The 19,959-nt window shown below is 35.1% G+C and overlaps 1 protein-coding gene across 1 annotated transcript; it reads left to right on the top strand.

Moving 5' to 3' along the window:
- Positions 1–15,494: 15,494 nt before the first annotated feature.
- LOC129757415 (uncharacterized) lies at positions 15,495–17,318 on the top strand. Its single transcript, XM_055754628.1, has 2 exons — positions 15,495–15,681; positions 16,715–17,318. Exons 1-2 carry the CDS (start codon positions 15,612–15,614, stop codon positions 17,029–17,031), a joined length of 387 nt encoding a protein of 128 aa, XP_055610603.1. The 5' UTR covers positions 15,495–15,611; the 3' UTR covers positions 17,032–17,318.
- Positions 17,319–19,959: the final 2,641 nt, after the last annotated feature.

Raw genomic sequence — 19,959 nt, forward strand, 5'->3', positions numbered from 1 at the left:
ATAGTTTTAATTTTGTTAATTTTGATAATTCTAACAAAATCAACAATTTGAAGAATTTTGATGATAATTTCGAATTTGATAATTTGAACAATTTTAACAAATTGGATAATTTTGACATTTTTTTCATGTTTGATGACTGACAAATTTTATGATTTTACACTTTTCGGTAGATTGAAAATTTGGGCGGATTAAATATTTTTGACAATTTTATCCATATTTTAAATTTTGCGTAATTTTGGTTATTCCGACAAAATTGACGGTTTGAATAATTTTGATGATTTTGCTATTACTTTTCAAATTGGATAATTTAACATTATTTTTTTTAATTTGGAAAAGGTTGATAATTATCACGATTTTTCAGTTTTGATTATTTTGACAATTTTGTAAGATTTAACGACTTGAATAATTTTGAATTTTTGAACTATTTTATAAATTTTTACACATTTGACATTTTGACATATTGTGCCTTATTTTGTCATTTTTGATTATTTTAGATTTTTATTTATTTTGAGGATTCTTTTATAATTAGAATAATTTTGTATGTTTTGATAATTTTGTGGAATTCAGAAAATTCATATATTTTTACAATTTCCATTGACAATTTTTAGCATTTGATAATTCGGATTTATAAGAAAATTTTAGGATTTTGAACTGTTAAACCAATTTTAAGTATTTTAACGGTTGTTGCAGTTTCTAGTTCAAAATTTTACAATTGAATTTATTGAAAATTTTGCCTTTATTTGTAATATTACTTCAACTTGTTGAGATATTTGTTTGGATTATTCCAATAACTTTATACCCTGTCGGATCGCCATGCCACTGGCCATCAGACTGTGTCGATTTGGGGTCATTTTTGAATTTCTCAAAACCTGGGCTTCGTTTTGGTTCAAAACTTAACCATGATTTTTATTCAAAATTTTAAAGTAACTTTTATATGAGTAAATTTTAACTTTTAGGTTTGTAGAAAATTTTCCGCTGAACAACTTTGTCCAAGATCGTAACTAACAAGTTATTAGCTGTTTAACAGGGGTATGTCTTTTGGCATACCCTAGGTAGCAAAAACCTCCGAATGCTCGGCAGTTGTGCCGTTGTCTGTTTTATGGGTCTACCTACCCTATTTTGGGTGTTTTCTGGTAGTGCTAAATTATTTTATGCCCCGTTTATGGGAATTGTCAGGTAAATTATTGTATTTCTTTTAGGCCTTAAAACCTTCTTTCTTTTTACCTAAGAATTTGAACAACCAAGTGTGCCCTGGTCCGGTGTCTCCGTTTAAGAGATGAACTTTTTCATTGAAGATTTCAATGCTTTCAGCAACATCCAATTTAAGCGAATTACTATTCAAAGACCGGATCAGCGAGATCAATTGATCAAAAAACAGACAATGGCACAACTGCCGAGCATTCGGAGGTTTTTGCTACCTAGTAGTAGCTTACCTAACCCGGACAATATAAGGGAGGGAAACGATACACATTCATCAATCGAAAACGTTCACTGAAGAAGGTAGTAAGTTGCTATCGAAATACTGGTATATGAACTTTTCATTTACCGTGGTTGAATTAAAAGGAATCTTTCGATTGAGTTCAATAAATTCAATTGGCATCACTACTGGGTACCTAGTGAAATATTGCATGACTACTTTTCATGCAATACTTCGCTAGGCACCCAGCAGTGATGTCAATTGAATTTATTGTTTTACAATGCCAAAAGACATACCCCTGTTAAACAGCTAATGACTTTTTGCCTATTTAGATACGAAGTTACGGTCTTAAACCAAGTTGTTTAGCGGAAAATTTCCTTTAGAAAATTCATAATATAGCACAAAAATCATCAGTAGGCTTGGTTCCACAGAAAAAAACCAAAAATTATAATGATTTTTCCATACAAAATATTCCATTTTTTCATACAAATTTAAAAGTTCAAATTTACTTATGTAAACGTTACTTGAAAATTCTACCAAAAGTCATAGAAAAAGAAGGTTTTAAGGCCTCAGGACTTGAAAAATTCAAACATGAGCCCAAATCGACTCAGTCTATTGACCATTGATTTTTTTTCATCAATTTTAACAATTCTGACAATGATAAACATTTTGAATTTTTTTTTTTTAAGATTTCAATTATAGTGATATTTATTTCTAGATTATTGAGACAAATTAGACAAATTTGAAAACAGACGATTTTTAATTAAAGTTTTGACAATTTTGCGAATTTTGTCAGTTTCGAATAATTGCGACAGTTTGGACTGAATTACAAAAGTTTCAGAGTTCAGAAAAAGTCCATGATTCGTTGGAAACGAACGCGTTTTATTTTCACTTCAAATTTTATTTTTTAGTATTTTAGTGCTTAAATTGATTCAAATATAGTACCTCCAAATGTGTCAATCGTTAAAAGTAATCGTCAGAAAAGTAACAGAATCCCTCGGTGAAGTAAAGACTGAGCATCGTTTTCTTAGGCGCTGTGTAGACGCCTCAAAGGCTGACTGAAAAGTTGAACCGATCAATGACTATCAGGGCCCAACGATTATTTGGTGAGTTCGTCCCATAATGCAGGGTCCGGCAATTGAAGTGCTACATTGAAATAAACATATAAATTGATCAAAACAACAACTTTTTATTTCAAATTCATTCAATTTCGCTTGAAAACAAATTACTTTTTCAAAATTCACTGGTAAAGTTCGACTTGTACGCCCTTGAGTTTAACCACTCACCGCAGACGGTTGAGGAACGCATCGTATGAGGACCGCAGGGGTTCTTGTGGTATTTTATCCCAGGCTGCCACGAGATGTCGCTTCAGGACCTTCACACCTTCATGTTTCTTAGAGCAGACTTTGGCCTCCAACATACTCCAAACAGCGAAGTCTATAGGGTTCAGGTCTGGCGAACTCGCCGGCCACTCGAAGCTCGAAATGAACCCTGGAAAATGTTAATCCAAAGTTGGGTTTTCTTCGCTTTGTGAGCCGGTGCCGAGTCCTGTTGGAAAACCCAATCCCTAGAACCAAAATGTCGACGTGCCCACGGTTCGACGACATTCTGTAAAACTAGTTCCCGATATGTATTTTGGTTGTTCTTCACTCCTTCAGGGACAAAAACCAGCAGAGTCCGGCCATCACGGGTGATTCCGGCCCAAACCATCACCGATGATGGTTTCTGTTGTCGGGTGGCCGTCAGCAAGTCGGCATGGCTTCGTGATCTATCTGGCAACCAAACTCTGTCGTTCTGCTTATTCACGAACTGCTGTATGGTGAAGAGTTTCTCGTCGGTAAACACGATATTCTTCAACCCTCCTTCCGCGGCCCTCTTCATCCTCAGCAATTTTTTTCTCCCAAAACGTAGTCCCTTGAATCAATTGATTTTGAATGGTTTTCAGTTTTTATGTGTTTTTAAAGTTTATTTTCTATTTCAGGAGGCTTTTCGTTTATTCAATGTTTATTACTTCTTTGTGATCCACGTGTCCGTGTTTGAAAACTTTTCGGAGTGCTGCGATTGGAAAATAAATCTGCGATAGTAGGGCAAACGCACTTAAGCATTTATGAGTAAAGTTGAAGTATGGAAGTGAGCAAGGTTCTTAGATACACTAGGTTCTCCGACTTTCACAGTAAGTAGGCCAGGAGTGAGCGGGGCTCTCAATGAGTTTGTTTATTTTTTGCTCAGCTTTTCTGGGGTTTGTTGGTAAACAAACTTCATGAGTTCCGTATAGTCGCATAGCCTACATAGCCAAAATGGCTGAATCGGGAATTCGTTATTCGGGAACACCTCCTGAATATATACCCACCTTGGAAGTGAGCTTTCAAAAAAAATTAGTTCCGTTATTTGTTAGTACAAAAGGTTTGTCTAATTCAAAGACGGCGAATCGATTTCAGGTTTCAAATAGTATGTAAAACGTCAATAAAAGGGTTCGTCCATATTAATTGTTCACTGTTTTTGTGATATTGACGTTATTTTTCATTGAATTGGAATGGAAAATTTGTGCATGTTGGATTGAAAAAACGGACAATTATATCGATGTAACGAAAAAAGTTTATTCTCATAAACCAGACACCGTTTTCGCTACAGGGGATTTTTTTTATTATCTGACAATTTGCGCCGGGGGTCTTCAGATTTTCCCCAAAATTGAAAATTTGGGTTATTTTTGCGACTTAAAAACACATGTATTTTTTCAAATTTCTAACATTTTTATTTTTTGAGTTAGCTTCGGTTAGATTTTTTTGTCAATAAAAAATAACCATTTTTCAAAGCTACATAGCTCTGTTATTTTTCAACGGAAATTATAAAATAGCACATAAATGCATTGAAATTTTATCAGCTTTCCAAATAAAATAGTTGAAAAAAAAATAAATAAAGACCTTCAATATGAAAAGTTGTAAATAAACTTTAAATGACGTCTAAAAGTACCGTCTGTACCACCGAATATTTTGCAAAAAATACCATTGAATAGCTCAATTTATGATGCAACTTTCATCTGAAGACATTAAAGTGGGCCATCAACTCCTTGAAGAGTTATGAAAGAAATAATGACAACAAAACTCTTTTTTTTTGCATCGGAAACAAACAATGGTCGAACAACTGCACTCACATATGGAGATAGCGCGCACTTCTAACAACATGGAAACAAAAGAACTTACCAAATCAGGTAAATAACACTACTTTTTCGTGCTTTGTAGACTGCCCCTACTCGCATAACAGTCCCATATGAATTTTCGTCATTTTAGGTTTTCGAATTCGAATTCGTTTTCTCCATTCGCCCAGTTTTGAGGTTTACCATACTAGAACGAACATAATTCGTCGTCAGTGTTTTGTTACCTCGATCGCTCACAAACGAATCTTCAGTGTTCCACCGTTCATTTTAAATCAAATCTGGCGAATTATGGATGCAAAACTGAGCGCATAAACTTCTAAAAATGACAGCAAAATTGGCAAAACTTGTTGTGACCTGGTGCAAAACTGGGTATAAACGAATACGTTATTAGATTTTTGGATATAACATGAAGTCAGTTTAGCTGCAACACTCTACCGCCCCTACTTTCATAACGGTCCCATGTGCAAAAACAAGCAAACGAGAAAATCAGCTTTTCCTGTTTTGGAATACATTCTTAAATTGTGATCACCATTTTCGGCATAAACGAAAATCGTTTCTAGGTTGTCATAATAAATCATAAGACCTGAAATTTTCGAAATTGGGTTATTGGTAAGGTCGAGAGCACCATTTTTATTCATTATGGGACTGTTAATCGACCATATTTGAAACCTTTTTCAAATCTACTCGCATAACAGTCCCATACAGAATATTTTTTTCTCACCAAGCTACTTTATAAGACTTAAATTTGATCATTTTTGAACTTCTAAATGCAATTTTCAGAAAAAGAAACATACAAAATATCGTAAATTCCACATCCTAAGTTGAATCTTTTTACGATTTTTGATTGCATCCGATAGTTTTTCGCTCAGGAAGTCATTCCTAAGGAAGTCAGACTTGCCTTCGAAAACTCGTGTGCATCATTCGACATCAAGTGAGTTAAATTTTTTTAAATGATTCATAGCAATAAATCAAAGACTATTTCGCCGAAAGAAGCATTGAAAAGTAACCAAATCCGCGGTATTTCACATATGGAACTGTTATTCGGGTATATTTCATATAGGACAGCCACAAATGGATTTTTTTTTTCGAAATTTGTAGAACCAAACACCTTTTTTTAGTGTTTTATTTTGAATCCCTATGTTGACCTAAAATGACGAAAATTCATATGGGACTGTTATGCGAGTAGGGGCAGTCTACAAAGCACAAAAATAGTGTTTTTTTACCTGCTTTGATAAGTTCTTTTGTTTCCATGTTGTTAGAAGTGCGCGCTATCTCCATATGTGAGTGCAATTGTTCGACCATTGTTTGTTTCCGATGCAAAAAAAAGAGTTTTTTTGTCATTATTTCTTTCATAACTCTTCAAGGAGTTGATGGCCCACTTTAATGTCTTCAGATGAAAGTTGCATCATAAATTGAGCTATTCAATGGTATTTTTTGCAAAATATTCGGTGGTGCAGACGGTACTTTTAGACGTCATTTAAAGTTTATTTACAACTTTTCATATTGAAGGTCTTTATTTATTTTTTTCAACTATTTTATTTGGAAATCTGATAATATTTCAATGCATTTTGATGTGCTATTTAATAATTTCCGTTGAAAAATAACAGAGTTATGTAGCTTTGAAAAATGGTTATTTTTTATTGACAAAAAAATCTAACCGAAGCTAACTCAAAAAATAAAAATGTTAGAAATCTGAAAAAATACATGTGTTTTTAAGTCGCAAAAATGAACCAAATTTTCAATTTTGGGGAAAATCTGAAGACCCCCGGCGCAAACCCGTCAGATAATAAAAAAAAATTCCCTACATTTTTGTGGAAATCAAACAGGGAACATTCGAATTACGTCGTTTAGGATGGTAGAGTTTCAACTATTTAATACGAATACTCTTACTGCATAACATCATCTTATTTTATCACCTTTTTATAGCTGCTAGCTAAACAAAGTTCGTACAAGATCAGCGAGTAGTTTATGAAAAATCGATATTCTGAAACCAAACATTCTGATATTTGGTCATTCAGAAAACCAAAATCTGTTTATTTCAGCGTCAGCCGTTAACCGTTCCATTAATTTTGATAAGTATGAAATTTAAAAAATTCATAACTTTTTCAATTTTAACCACTTAAACAATTATCACAAATTTGCCTATCTTAACTATAGGGGAGAGTTGGGATACTTGATCCCCTTTTCTTATCTTCACCATATCTTTTTGGAAAAATTTAGCAACTCGCCGTCTTTGACATTTTCTGACAGCTTGTAACTTCAAGTTTCTATGCTCCAAATTTTAGAATGAGACTTGAATCTGTTGATGAACTAGGAGCATTTTAGTGGGAGTAAAAAAATTGCGATTTTTCTGAAGTTAGGGGAGACTTGATCCCCTATTGAAGGAGACTTGATCTTTTATTCAGGAAGCCCTAATCCTTGTATAAAAATCAAACAAAACCCCAAGATAGAATGTTAATTGACTATTTTGGTCATGTTTGTTTTCATTTCACAATTTATAGCAGACATAAGAAGAAAATTCTATAACTTTTTCTCAACGCTAATAACATTGCATACTTAAAGGCGCTATTTTTTATAATTAAGAGAAAATTAATTATTTTTGCTCTTTTCTTCAGACAATTGTTTGATAAATATTTGTTTTTGGATAAATATTAGTAATTTCGTAATCAACATTCATAACGATCAATTCAGAAGAAGAATATGCCGTTTGGAAGGGGGATCAATTGTACCCAACTCTTGGGGATCAATTGTACCCATAATCAACATTTTAGAAAACTTTTGCTGAAAAAAGTTGAGAGTTTTCCATTGCTTTGAAAATATGAAATTATGAAGTTCATTTTACGCTCGAACGATTGATACATTGGAATAAATATTTTTTTCATAATTTTCCCATGTAAGAAACATTTTAAAGTGATGAAAAAAGATCTTCAAGTTACATTTTGTGAAATTTTTCAAACAAAGTTCAATTACTCAAACAATTATTTTGTTAAAATTTTTTAAACTACAAGCATTGTTATTTTGCTCATTTTGGCACATTTTTCTAGAACATTTGATCTTAGTAAGACATTCGACAGTTTCGAGATATAGCTAAGGAATCAAGTATCCCCAGGGATCAAGTATCCTCATTCTCCCCTACTGACAATTTAAAAAGTTTCTGTAATTTGATCTTTTTGAAAATTTTGCAATTTTTAAATTTAATAACTTAAACAATTCAAACAATTTGGTCAATAATGATAATTGCTGATTTCGACAATTTTATTAGTTTTCAATTTTTTTTACAACTTTGACAAAGACAGGACAATTTTAAACATATTGAAAAATAAGACTTCTAATTAATTTTGCGTTTCAGCCCAAGTTTATTTTTGCCATTCGGCATAGCTTTGCCAATCGAATTTGCGTTTATTGCCGGTATCAATAAACATCGTTATGTGATTTTGGACCCTTTCTTCCCCCCCCCCAGGCCAGTCAAAAATTGGGATTTTCCCATCATCGCGGTTTTGATCTACATGAATACAAATTGATAGTATAGAAAACCGGTTCCAAAATGTACCATATAGGTAGGTCCAGTGATAATGTTAATAAAAATAAAGTGATACCTTCCCAAGCCAAGATTCGATTCGTCGGCCAATATGATGTTGTGTTGATGTTGATCTCATTAGCGACTGGTGGCGTGGCGGCATGGAATCGTGTTGCGGAAGACGGGTTTTTGTTTTTCCCCTGACGGCGACGCCGAAGACGGACGGCCAACCGGTTTGGGGCGCAGATAACCGGTCAAAGATCGGCCAAACCGGCAGAAGAAGATGAGCAAAATGCAAAAATCAATAACAGACAAAGCTCTTCGGGCTGAGGTTCCAGAGAGCAAATATTATTTTTTTTATTGTGAATTTTCAAATAAACATAAGGAAAACATCCATCCATGTTCCCAGAAGACACACCACATCAACAAATAAAGAATCGAAACCCAAAAGTTGTTGTTTTTTTCCTGCTTCCCTTCTTCCAATGTCAGGGTCTAGCTAGGGTTCAGCAGCAGAGTGTTTCGCCTTGAGGGGAGATTTTTTGGTTCGGATTTGTGGATGCTGCTGTTTATATTTACAACCGTCCGCGCTGTGATTAGAATTCGGTAAACAACACAACAGCCGAACCCAACAGGTTATCGCCTTTTGAGGCTGACACACTTTGGCTCGTTTTGTTAGAAGTCAAGTTGAAGGTATCTCCCAAAAAAAAACAAACAGTCCAGTACTGATTTGCAATGTTTGAAGGTTTTCATGGGTGTATCAACAATAAACATTGATGTAATGTTGGAAGAAGATTTGGCAGATTCATCTCTTTGAACGGGAGATACTATTTAGATTTGCGTTTGTTCGACACGTTTTACCTTCTTATAATGATTTAATGTAGTTTAATTTTTCATTAATTTAATAAACTGATCATATTCCATATTTTATTTTAAAGAAAACCTCCACTCGAAATCTAGGCCGAATTTCACTAACATGACCCAGGTAGAAAACAAGTAATAATTTCCTCCTGGAAGGAAGTAGAAGTCTTCAAATTCAATATCTTACACCCATAGAAGAGGTTGCAAAAATCCAATGCCTATTTAGCACATCTCTGTGCCGATAATGCGCTGAAATGTGCACTGTGCCGAAGATGATATGTTTGAAAAACCGTAACTGGCATAAGGACTCGGCTCCCAACTAAAATGATGCATGACCACTACATTCAAGCAAAACAAGAAAAACATTTTATGGGATTTCGTTCCTATTGGATAATTCATCCCAGAAACAAGAAAATAAAAATATAAACCACAGCGCCCGTTGGGAGAATCGAACTCAAATCACTAACCAGATAGTCTTGCTAGACCGACATCTTAACCAGTGTACTATTTGAACTTCATGCAGGAAGAGGGATATTTGTCATAGGCATTCTGCCACCGATCAATCACAAAAGAAACGCACGACAGTGGCTTCCCGGCGTTTGGCCTCCTTTCAAGGTATTCATTTGTCTTGCTATGGAAACGGGAAAGGGAACGGGAGCGGAGGAAACGGGAAACCCATTGAATGAGAACTGTGCTTTGCTTACTGCCTGCTATTACATACACACGCTACATATACACAGCTGCTAAAGCCGGGCAGCTTGGCCGGTGCTTGTTTGCCGGTGAATTGAAGGGATTTAATTAGAAGGATGTTTTTGTTGTTGCTTATTTATTTCCATCCTTCTTCGTCTTGTGATGCGATAGGGAGGGACGTGAAAGCGTTTTTATTTTGTTTCTTTCAGACATACGCAATTCGGTTAACTTGGGAGATTAATGCCGGTGGGAGGGAATCGAATCAGCACCGATCGCGTTATCTTCTTGTACCAATGATGCTATGTAATTGACTACACGCCATTGGCACAGAGGCTGAATTTTGGGTGTAGTATTCTATAACTAGAATGCTTCGATTCTTAACAACTAAAACTTCTCTTCGACATCGATAGCTACTATTTCTGTCGCTTTACGCAGTTTTCCCAATTTCACGCTAGGTAACGGTTTCGTTATTATATCTGCCAGAATATTTCGCCTTGGAAAATACATCAAACTTCTTGCTATCCTTAATGAAGCAGTATTTTGTACCCGCATGCTTTGATCGTTGGTCCACCTTGTTGTTCTCCACTTGTCGGATACAGCTCTGGTTATCCTCCAGTATGCGGATCGGCCGATTCTCTTTCGTTTGGAAATCCTTTAAAAGCTTCGTAATCCACGGAATTTTCCCGCACACTTCGGCCAGAGCAATGAACTCGGATTCTGTGGAAGACAGCGCCACACACGATTTTTTCCTGGAGGCTCAACTCACGACTCCACTAACTAGAAAAATCAGGACCCTAGAGTTGATTTCCGGTCCCGAGTGTCTCCAGCCCAGTCAGCGTCGCAGTAAACTTCCAGGCCTTTATCCGTCACTCCTAACTTCAAAACTCTCTTGGTCTCGGTCCAATCCTAGGCGCGTGGTAGACTGACGGATCTTCCTAGAATCAAGGAGCTGATCGAGACATCTCGACTGCGACATATTTAGGTTTGAGGACAGTGTTCGAAGAAGTGCATAATTGTCTTTTCTTTTTGTATATATGTATGAAAACCCACCTGCGGCTGATAGGTCTTTCGATCCAAAGCGGTAGGGGAAGTCTCGTTCGCGCATTCAAATATTGTTTATAGTAAACTCATCAACAATAATTGCAGTACTACCAGTGGGTCCGTTACTGTTCGAAACAATTGAAAAATCCTGCAAAGGTAGGGGAGAAGCAGGCTAAATATTTTCATATGAGCCACCACAACGATGCGTCGCGTCAGCGTATGCATTGTACTTAAACTCAAAGTTGGTTCTAAACAGCAGCGTTTCGTCGCCTCTGTTTTTAAAAATTTCGAAATTGTATAGCGTCAATGATTATCACACTATAAAATTGTCACTTTTGGCACTGAGGTAGTTGAAGATCCACTACCGGTGGGAGAATTGAGTTGGTGGCCTACCATCTAGAAAGGCTGGTCTGGTTCCATTTAAGGCTCTTGCGCTGGAAGGTATCCATTCTGCAGGCGTTGGTACTACCCCAACGGTACTGGCTGTTGGCATTGTGCAGCCTGTCGATCTACTTCCGGTTGGAGGATTGACTTACTGGCAGGATCCTGCGCTCGAAGGTGCCTATTCCGCAGGTGTGAAGTTGATGAGTTGGCTTCTAATCTGCTGGGAGTCGAACAAACGAATTTCATTTCATCAAAAAAAAATTTACAATGCTGATCGAAAGCAAGAAATAAAAACAAACGTTTTGGTTGCTGTGATTCTTGACGCTGTATTGTGATCTTGAAATCATCGGGTCGCGTCAGCGTTTAAGTACTCAACGTCCTTAAGGCCCCCGCACAATAGCACGTCGGACGTCGCGTTGCGTCAGCTGTCAACGCCGTCGTGGAGTACTAAAACGGGGACGCGACGCAACGGACGATTTGTGCATCACAATACAGCGTGGAGAAACATAGCAACCAAAAGTTTGTTTTGATTCAATGCTTTCGCGGATGTCGAAATTTTCGGTCGTGCTTTACCTAATTGTTTTTTTTTTCGGAATTCTTTTATTTCAGGAGGAAAACGTTTGGCAAGCGAAATAGAAGCCAATTCTTTCCCACAAGTCCCGTGAACGGTGTTTATGTAGTGACGGTATCACAGCCACAGGCCATCACCTCAGCAAGGTTTGTGGAATAAGCACCTCCCAGCGCAGAAGCCTTCAACTAATGATGCCTTTCTAGACGGTCATCCTCCTTCGATCCTCCTGCCGAAAGTGGATTGACAGATCGGTAACAGCTGGTCCAGAACGATTGCGAGTGATAGAGGGATTAAGGCAGTATTAAAAATTAGTGTTTTTAAAACCAAAGATTTGTAGTTTCTCATCCACCAAACCAAATTATCTGCGATGCTTAATTTAAAAATTTCGATTACCAAAAAAGTTTAGGTCCCAGAACATAAATAAAAATTGTTACAATACAGCATCCATTGAAAAAGGTATTATATAAGTAGATATATAAATAAATAAAGATTTATTTTATTTTTCGAGAAATGATAAATATGAGTTATAAATCCAAATCATTTTGATTAATGGCAGTATCCGATAATGGATGAAAAGGGACGATTTTTATGGTTTTAGCTCAAACTTTAACATGAAACATTAAAAAGGAATGTTAAGAACACAACTGACGCGCTAGAGTTTTGAATTTTTTCAAAACAAAAACGTCGACGCTGGAGAACGCTGCTGTTTAGAACAAGTTTTGCGTTTTAGTACAAAGCTGTCACTGACGCGACGCACCATTGTGGTGGCTCAAACTGAAAATGGTATCCCCGAAATGAAATGTCAAAGTGACGCTGACGCGACGCGACGTCCGACGGGCTATTGTGCGGGCACCTTTAGGGGATTTTAAAAAGCCCCACAAATCAGCGCTAAAAATTTCTCCGGTCGCAGCATGCCGAAATTGCTAGAGCGATTGCCCGAATCCGAAAAACTTAATGTTCCACACCATCATGACATAACCATTACTTAATCAAAATCACATTCAAAATACTAATTTTAATGTTTATGATTTGAACTTGATTGTTATAAATCTTCACTATGAAATATCCACAGGAGAAACACTATTTACACCACTTCTTGCACTGCTTAGCAATCAACACACAAGCCCGTTTCAAACACTTCCAGTGATCAGTGTTTCAGTAGACATTCAGTCACTCGTCCAATGGAACAGATTTTCAAACAATTAATTAAAAAATGTCTATTAATAGCAATCAATAAAAGACATTTTTCAAGGACTCAAAAAACACATGAGTTGCCGTCCAAACAACACCTTCTCTTCACTACGCCTACTGTTCACTACGCGTTCGACCGATAAATAAAATAAACAGAAAACGATGGTCAAATCGTGCGCTTGAAAGTAAGACGGATAACTGGGTGAGGGATTTCCAGCCCTAAAATTCTAAATAGCAAAATAAAAAACTTTTTTGATTAATTTGAAGGTCAAGCTTCAGGAAACAGGTGGCGTCATCAAAAAAAACCTATGACCTGGAAGAGAGGTGGTACATATTGTACGACATAGATGGGTCATGTGGCGGTCTAAAGTTTTGGTCGATTGACTTCTCCATAAGAAGCTATTTCCATACCACTAGACATTTTGTGACAAAATTTGGCACATGTGAACATTACGTTGCTAGTTAATTTTACTGAATATGTCATCAAAGCTCCAGGAAACAGGTGGCGTCATCAAAAATACCTATGATCTGGAAGAGAGGTGGTACATATTGTACGACATAGATGGGTCATGTGGCGGTCTAAAGTTTTGGTCGATTGACTTTTCCATAAGAAGCTATTTCCATACCATTAGACATTTTGTGACAAAATTTGGCACATGTGAACATTACGTTGCTAGTTATTTTTACTGAATATGTCATCAAATTCTATGTATTGTATGTATTGTATATTCTGTTCTAAATAGAATAGCCCTGTCAACAAGGAACTTATAAGAAGAATTCGTCTGATCCCGCGAATGAAGCTAAAACACGCAGCTATCGAGGTGGGATAACTTCGTTACTGGCGCAATTATTCGGGTGGAGTAGGAAACAAGAAAAGAACACGGAAAATAATAAAAAGTTAAAATTTACCGATATAACAAGGTGAACGCTCGTGAAAGCCAAAAAGGTAACTTCTACCTCTTCGAGGTGAAACTCACCTCACAGCGAGGTAAAATTTACCTAAATCGAACTGGAAAAAAAGGTTCAATTCACCAAAGGTAAATCCAAATAAGGTAAAACTTGTTGACCTGGATTGAGCTGAATAAAACGGTACAATTCTTCTCGAAAAGAAGTAACTATTCGCCGAATCCGTTTATTGAGGTTAAACTGTTTTCTCATTCAGGAACAAGTTTTTCTTAGTGCCTAATATGTGAAAATCGGAATAGAATGGTAAGTGTTTTCTTAGATATCATTTAGTTGTGCTGATTCTCGTCATAATACATTGCTTTTGTTTCAGATCGGCCCATAGAGCTTTGAGGTGTATTCCACGTCATCCTCCAGCCGGAAAAGCCGAACCTGACCGGATTAGTCGAACGGAGGAGGTCATGAATGCACGCAACGCAGGAGGATTCAGCGGCCATGGCGGCTCAGAAGAACGCAAAGCCGAATTACCAGTCCCTATTTATCTCCAATAAATATCATTTTTGAAAGAATTTTGTATTTTTTAAATTCTTATTGAAGAAACCAATCAAACCAACCAGCATTTACCTTTTAAATCAGTAAATGGGAAAACGGTATTATTTACCATTTTTTAGGTGAATGCGAAAAAGGTAAAATTTACCTTTTTGCTAGGTAAAATTTGGATTCACCTCGTTAAAAGGTAAATTTTACCTTTTTTTATTTTCCGTGAAGGTTTGAAAAGATTAGAAAAGCTACAAACATGCATCACAGGTTGGAGCTTCCAATTGAGACGGATTTCAAGAGATTTTCGACGTTCTCCTACAAGTACACATCCCGGTGAAATTACTCAATCAGCAAAAAAAATGGCCAAAAGGAAAGTTGAGGTCACATTGTCCATTTAAGGTGAAATTGAATCATGAACAAAAACTGCCTGTTTTGTTTGTGTCCATTAATTGATATTTGTCTTAACTTTGGCGAGATCATATGCACTGGTGAAAAAATCGACTTCCCAACGATTTTCGAAATAAATAACGTTTTTATTGCTCTTAAAACCACAAAGGGTTAATAAAACTTCAGGTCGCTAGACAGTTATTTTGCAATTGTTTTTTAATCTCACCTATTTATTAAAAATCACACATTTTCTATAGTGCATGTGGTTAATGGTTTTTGCAAACATTATGGGATAAAATTATCGAAATCGTTAAAGGTCTACATGAGTAAACGTTGAGGAAAAAATCACCATTTCGACATCAAACAATTTTTAACCAAATTTACCAAACAAGGTGGTCTTAAGGTGGTTGTCGCCAAAATTTACGAAGCCAATAACTCATATTGATCGAGTTTGGTCGTACTTGTAATAGGAAAATAAAAACCCCCAGTTCGCATGATTGTGTACATGAACCGGGGGGACGTCTAGCCGGTATCGATCCAAAAAGGTAGCAAGAGGTGTGGACTGTTTTATTATCAAGTTGCCAAAAACGAGTGTCCGCTTGGGAAGATCTTGGCCCGATCTCTGGCTGTCTGTCTGGGGTGACAACTGTGTAAGTATGTGCGCGAAAAACTGGTATTGTCAACCCGGCCATCAGCGCCAATCGGGGTTTCCAGCAGCGGATGCGCACGATCGATTGGGTCGTTCGCAAGAGGAAGACGATCGACGGTTTGGTTTCCTATGCGACAATTTCCACCTCAGGACGACGACACCTGTAGGTATATATAAAAAGATCGTCCCCGAGATACTCCAAATTCATTGTAACAGTGTATCTGATTGTGATCGGAACATATTTTTCGCGATATATTTCCCGGGTTTTTTTTTGTCAAAGTCTTATCCAAGAACTTCCTAGCCATCATAATGAAGCCAATCTTCGTTGCTGCCGTGCTTGCCACAATTTTGGCCGTTGCCAGCTGTGCACCGTACGAAAGTAAGTGTTGTGACATCGGAGAAACTCGAAGCTAGAACTTTACGGAGGATTGTGTTTCAATGAAGTTGGTGAAGCTGTAAACAAAATTTGCTAAATTGTGCAAATCACTTAAATCAGCAGTCTTTTAGGTGAAATATTTAAAAAGTTTAAAAAAGTGGCTCGAGTTAAATTGTGTTTAAATGAATTTAAACATCCGTGATTTTAAAGTTCCATATTGAATGGGTATTCGAGAAAGAATGACCCTGATGGGTTATATTCCGTTAAAAAAGGGTAAAAAGGTCTTGTAAGGGAATTACAATACAATTCCCTTGGATGCATCTGAAAAGGCAGATCTTGAAATTATCAATGATGGACTTAACTAGAAGAGAACCCAAAAAAAACCAAGCAGTTCTAAGCAAATCAAAGGTGATTCGGTACGAAAGGGTTTTTCGAAAATGGGGAAAAGTATTTTTTTGTGCCCAAGTTTTGGAAACTTATTTCAGAAAAAATTAGGGCTCTGAATTCCACGCTTTTGCCAGCTTTTGCATAGTGAAGTTTTATTTTAAAAAACTGATTTAACAAAGCTTAATTCATACTGGAATTCTGATATTCAGGTTTAAAAGATTAAACACTTATAAAACAATAATTTCACAATTTTCGAAAATTCGATAGAAAAAGTTCTGATAATTTCTGACTTAGCTGCAGACTTTTCCGAGTTTTTAAATATCAGAGATTTTGATAAATTAATTTTGTAGACTCTCATATTCTCAGCTTAAATTTCCAAGTGCTTTAAAGTGGATAAAGCTCCATGTCAAAAAAAAAAATGTTTAAAATGCAGTTAATTTTTTTTTTTTTTGAAAAATTGTCAAAACGGCTTCTTTTTACAAGGTTTTTTTGCCTTGGGCACGATTCTTTTAGACGGGTCTTAAAGGTACAAAATTCCAAAATCCAGTCATTACACAATAACAATTTTTTTTCTTTTGGTTAACACTCGCCAAAATAAGCATAACTCAACAGAATAACCTCATTCGAAACAATTCTTTAACAATTTCAGTCGCCTACCTGATCCCTGTGGAGGTTCCGGCGGCCCGTGTTGCCCGTGCGGCCCAGTTCGGCGGCTTCGGTGGATTCAGCGGTAGCGCCGCCAATGCCGGTGCCCAGTCCTTCAATGCCGGCGGCTTCGGCGGTGGTTTCTCGGGCAGTGCGGCCAACGCTGCCTCGCAGTCCTTCGGTAGCGGCGGTTTCGGTGGGCTCAGCGGCAGTGCTGCCAGCGCCGGTGCCCAGAGCTTCTCGGGTGGTGCCGGATTCCCCGGATTCGGTGGATTCAGCGGATCCGCTGCCAATGCTGCCTCTCAGTCTTTCTCCGGTTAAGCTGTCGTCCCTCGATCCCTCGATGTTTAACGCCGGTTTCGGAAAGCCACAACCAACGACTGTAAAGATTTTTGACAATTACTAGTTAACCTTTTAACATTAAGGGCAATGCGTGAAGTTGGAAATCCATTTTGATATTACGAATCAGTTATACGTACAACGTAAATTAATTTAATTTAACATCTTTTTATGTAAGCGAACGATGATTGTTGAACAAATGTACTAAAAGGTGATGTCCGTGCAAGATCCCAAGACCATCAATAAAAAAGGATATCATTAAGATCAAATACGTGTATTTTATTGGTTTCAAGGATGTGATAAAAAGAAAGAACAACAGGCGACATCAAACGAAAGTTCTTGGAATACGATTAAATAATCGACATACAAATTGCAGAGCCTCGAAAATTCTGGGATAGAAATCGGAGGCACTAGATCCGAAATCTCAAAATCGCATAATATATTTTTTGTAATATATTGTCACTCATAACACTTTTGTGAGTTTTGTCACGTTCAACATGATTGTCATTTTTGTCATAGTAGTCATTTTCGTCATTAAATCACTTTTCGAATTTTTGTCAATTTTTATCTTTTTTGTCAATTTTGTCATTTTTATCATTTTTGTCATTTTTGTCATTTTTGTCATTTTTGTTATTTTTGTCATTTATGTCATTTTTGTCATTTTTGTCATTTTTGTCATTTTTGTCATTTTTGTCATTTTTGTCATTTTTGTCATTTTTGTCATTTTTGTCATTTTTGTCATTTTTGTCATTTTTGTCATTTTTGTCATTTTTGTCATTTTTGTCATTTTTGTCATTTTTGTCATTTTTGTCATTTTTGTCATTTTTGTCATTTTTGTCATTTTTGTCATTTTTGTCATTTTTGTCATTTTTGTCATTTTTGTCATTTTTGTCATTTTTGTCATTTTTGTCATTTTTGTCATTTTTGTCATTTTTGTCATTTTTGTCATTTTTGTCATTTTTGTCATTTTTGTCATTTTTGTCATTTTTGTCATTTTTGTCATTTTTGTCATTTTTGTCATTTTTGTCATTTTTGTCATTTTTGTCATTTTTGTCATTTTTGTCATTTTTGTCATTTTTGTCATTTTTGTCATTTTTGTCATTTTTGTCATTTTTGTCATTTTTGTCATTTTTGTCATTTTTGTCATTTTTGTCATTTTTGTCATTTTTGTCATTTTTGTCATTTTTGTCATTTTTGTCATTTTTGTCATTTTTGATATTTTTGTCATTTTTGTCATTTTTGTCATTTTTGTCATTTTTGTCATTTTTGTCATTTTTGTCATTTTTGTCATTTTTGTCATTTTTGTCATTTTTGTCATTTTTGTCATTTTTGTCATTTTTGTCATTTTTGTCATTTTTGTCATTTTTGTCATTTTTGTCATTTTTGTCATTTTTGTCATTTTTGTCATTTTTGTCATTTTTGTCATTTTTGTCATTTTTGTCATTTTTGTCATTTTTGTCATTTTTGTCATTTTTGTCATTTTTGTCATTTTTGTCATTTTTGTCATTTTTGTCATTTTTGTCATTTTTGTCATTTTTGTCATTTTTGTCATTTTTGTCATTTTTGTCATTTTTGTCATTTTTGTCATTTTTGTCATTTTTGTCAATTTTGTCATTTTTGTCATTTTTGTCATTTTTGTCATTTTTGTCATTTTTGTCATTTTTGTCATTTTTGTCATTTTTGTCATTTTTGTCATTTTTGTCATTTTTGTCATTTTTGTCATTTTTGTCATTTTGGTCATGTTTGTCATTTTTGTCATTTTTGTCATTTTTGTAATTTTGTCATTTTTGTCATTTTTGTCATTTATGTCATTTTTGTCATTTTTGTCATTTTTGTCATTTTTGTCATTTTTGTCATTTTTGTCTTTTTTGTCATTTTTGTCATTTTTGTCATTTTTGTCATTTTTGTCATTTTTGTCATTTTTGTCATTTTTGTCATTTTTGTCATTTTTTAAATTTTTGTCATTTTTGTCATTTTTATCATTATTGACATTTTTTCATTTTTGCAATTTTTGTCATTTATTTTTGTCATTTTTTGTATTTTTGTCATTTTTGTCATTTTTTTCCAATTTTGTCATTTTTGTCATTTTTGTAATTTTTGTTATTTTCGTCATTTTTACTTTTTTGGTCATGTTTGTCATTTTTTGTCATATTTGTCTTTTTGATCATTTTGGTCATTTTTGTCATTATTGCCATTTTTGTCATTTTGGTCATTTTTTTTTATATTTTTTTCATTAATGTCATTTTTGGTTATTCTTCGTTTATTGTTATTTTCTCCTTATTTTTGGTTGTTTTTTTTCCTTTATTGTTTTTTTTTTTTTTTCTTTATTTGAGAGGTTTTCAGCCACAGGCTGGTTCGCCTCTACCCTTTATTGTTATTTTTTGCCATTTTTGTCGTTTTGTCATTTTGTCATGTTTTTAGTTTTACCTTTTTGTTTTCTTTTTTTGTTATTTTATTTTTTTTTCTCTTTTTTGTCTTTTTTGTAATTTTTGGAATTTTGTGTTTTCGTCTTTTCTGTCAGTTTTGTTTTTTTTTATCATTTTAGTAATATTCTTAGAAATTTTGCGTTTTTGAAATATCTTTCATTTTGGTTTGAGTATTTGTCATTTCGTTAATTTTCGTTATCGATGTCAATTTTACTTTCTAGTTTTTCGAAATTTTTTTTATCAATTTTTGAATCAGTCCAGTGAAAATAAATATAAATAGACCATCCTTATGAAAATTTATGATTGAGGACATTGAAACGAATTTAGCAATCAACTCTGAAAATTTCGATTACAGTTAACAATCTTCGACTACCCAAAAAAGGTTATAGAAAAACAATTTTTGACATTTTTTATCGAAAGAACACCAAATTTAAACACTATATTTTTCCCCACTTTCTTCTACTAGGTCAGTGAAAACGCTTGA

The sequence above is a fragment of the Uranotaenia lowii genome, chromosome 3 (genome assembly GCF_029784155.1).
Source record: "Uranotaenia lowii strain MFRU-FL chromosome 3, ASM2978415v1, whole genome shotgun sequence".
Lineage (NCBI taxonomy): Eukaryota > Metazoa > Arthropoda > Insecta > Diptera > Culicidae > Uranotaenia > Uranotaenia lowii.

What these genes read in the sequence shown, in the direction of transcription:
- LOC129757415 (XM_055754628.1), top strand. Translation starts at nt 15,612, where the DNA reads ATGAAGCCAATCTTCGTTGCTGCCGTGCTTGCCACAATTTTGGCCGTT. An exon ending in CAGCTGTGCACCGTACGAAA is followed by an intron (nt 15,682 to 16,714) that starts GTAAGTGTTGTG and finishes TAACAATTTCAG; the next exon opens with TCGCCTACCTGATCCCTGTG.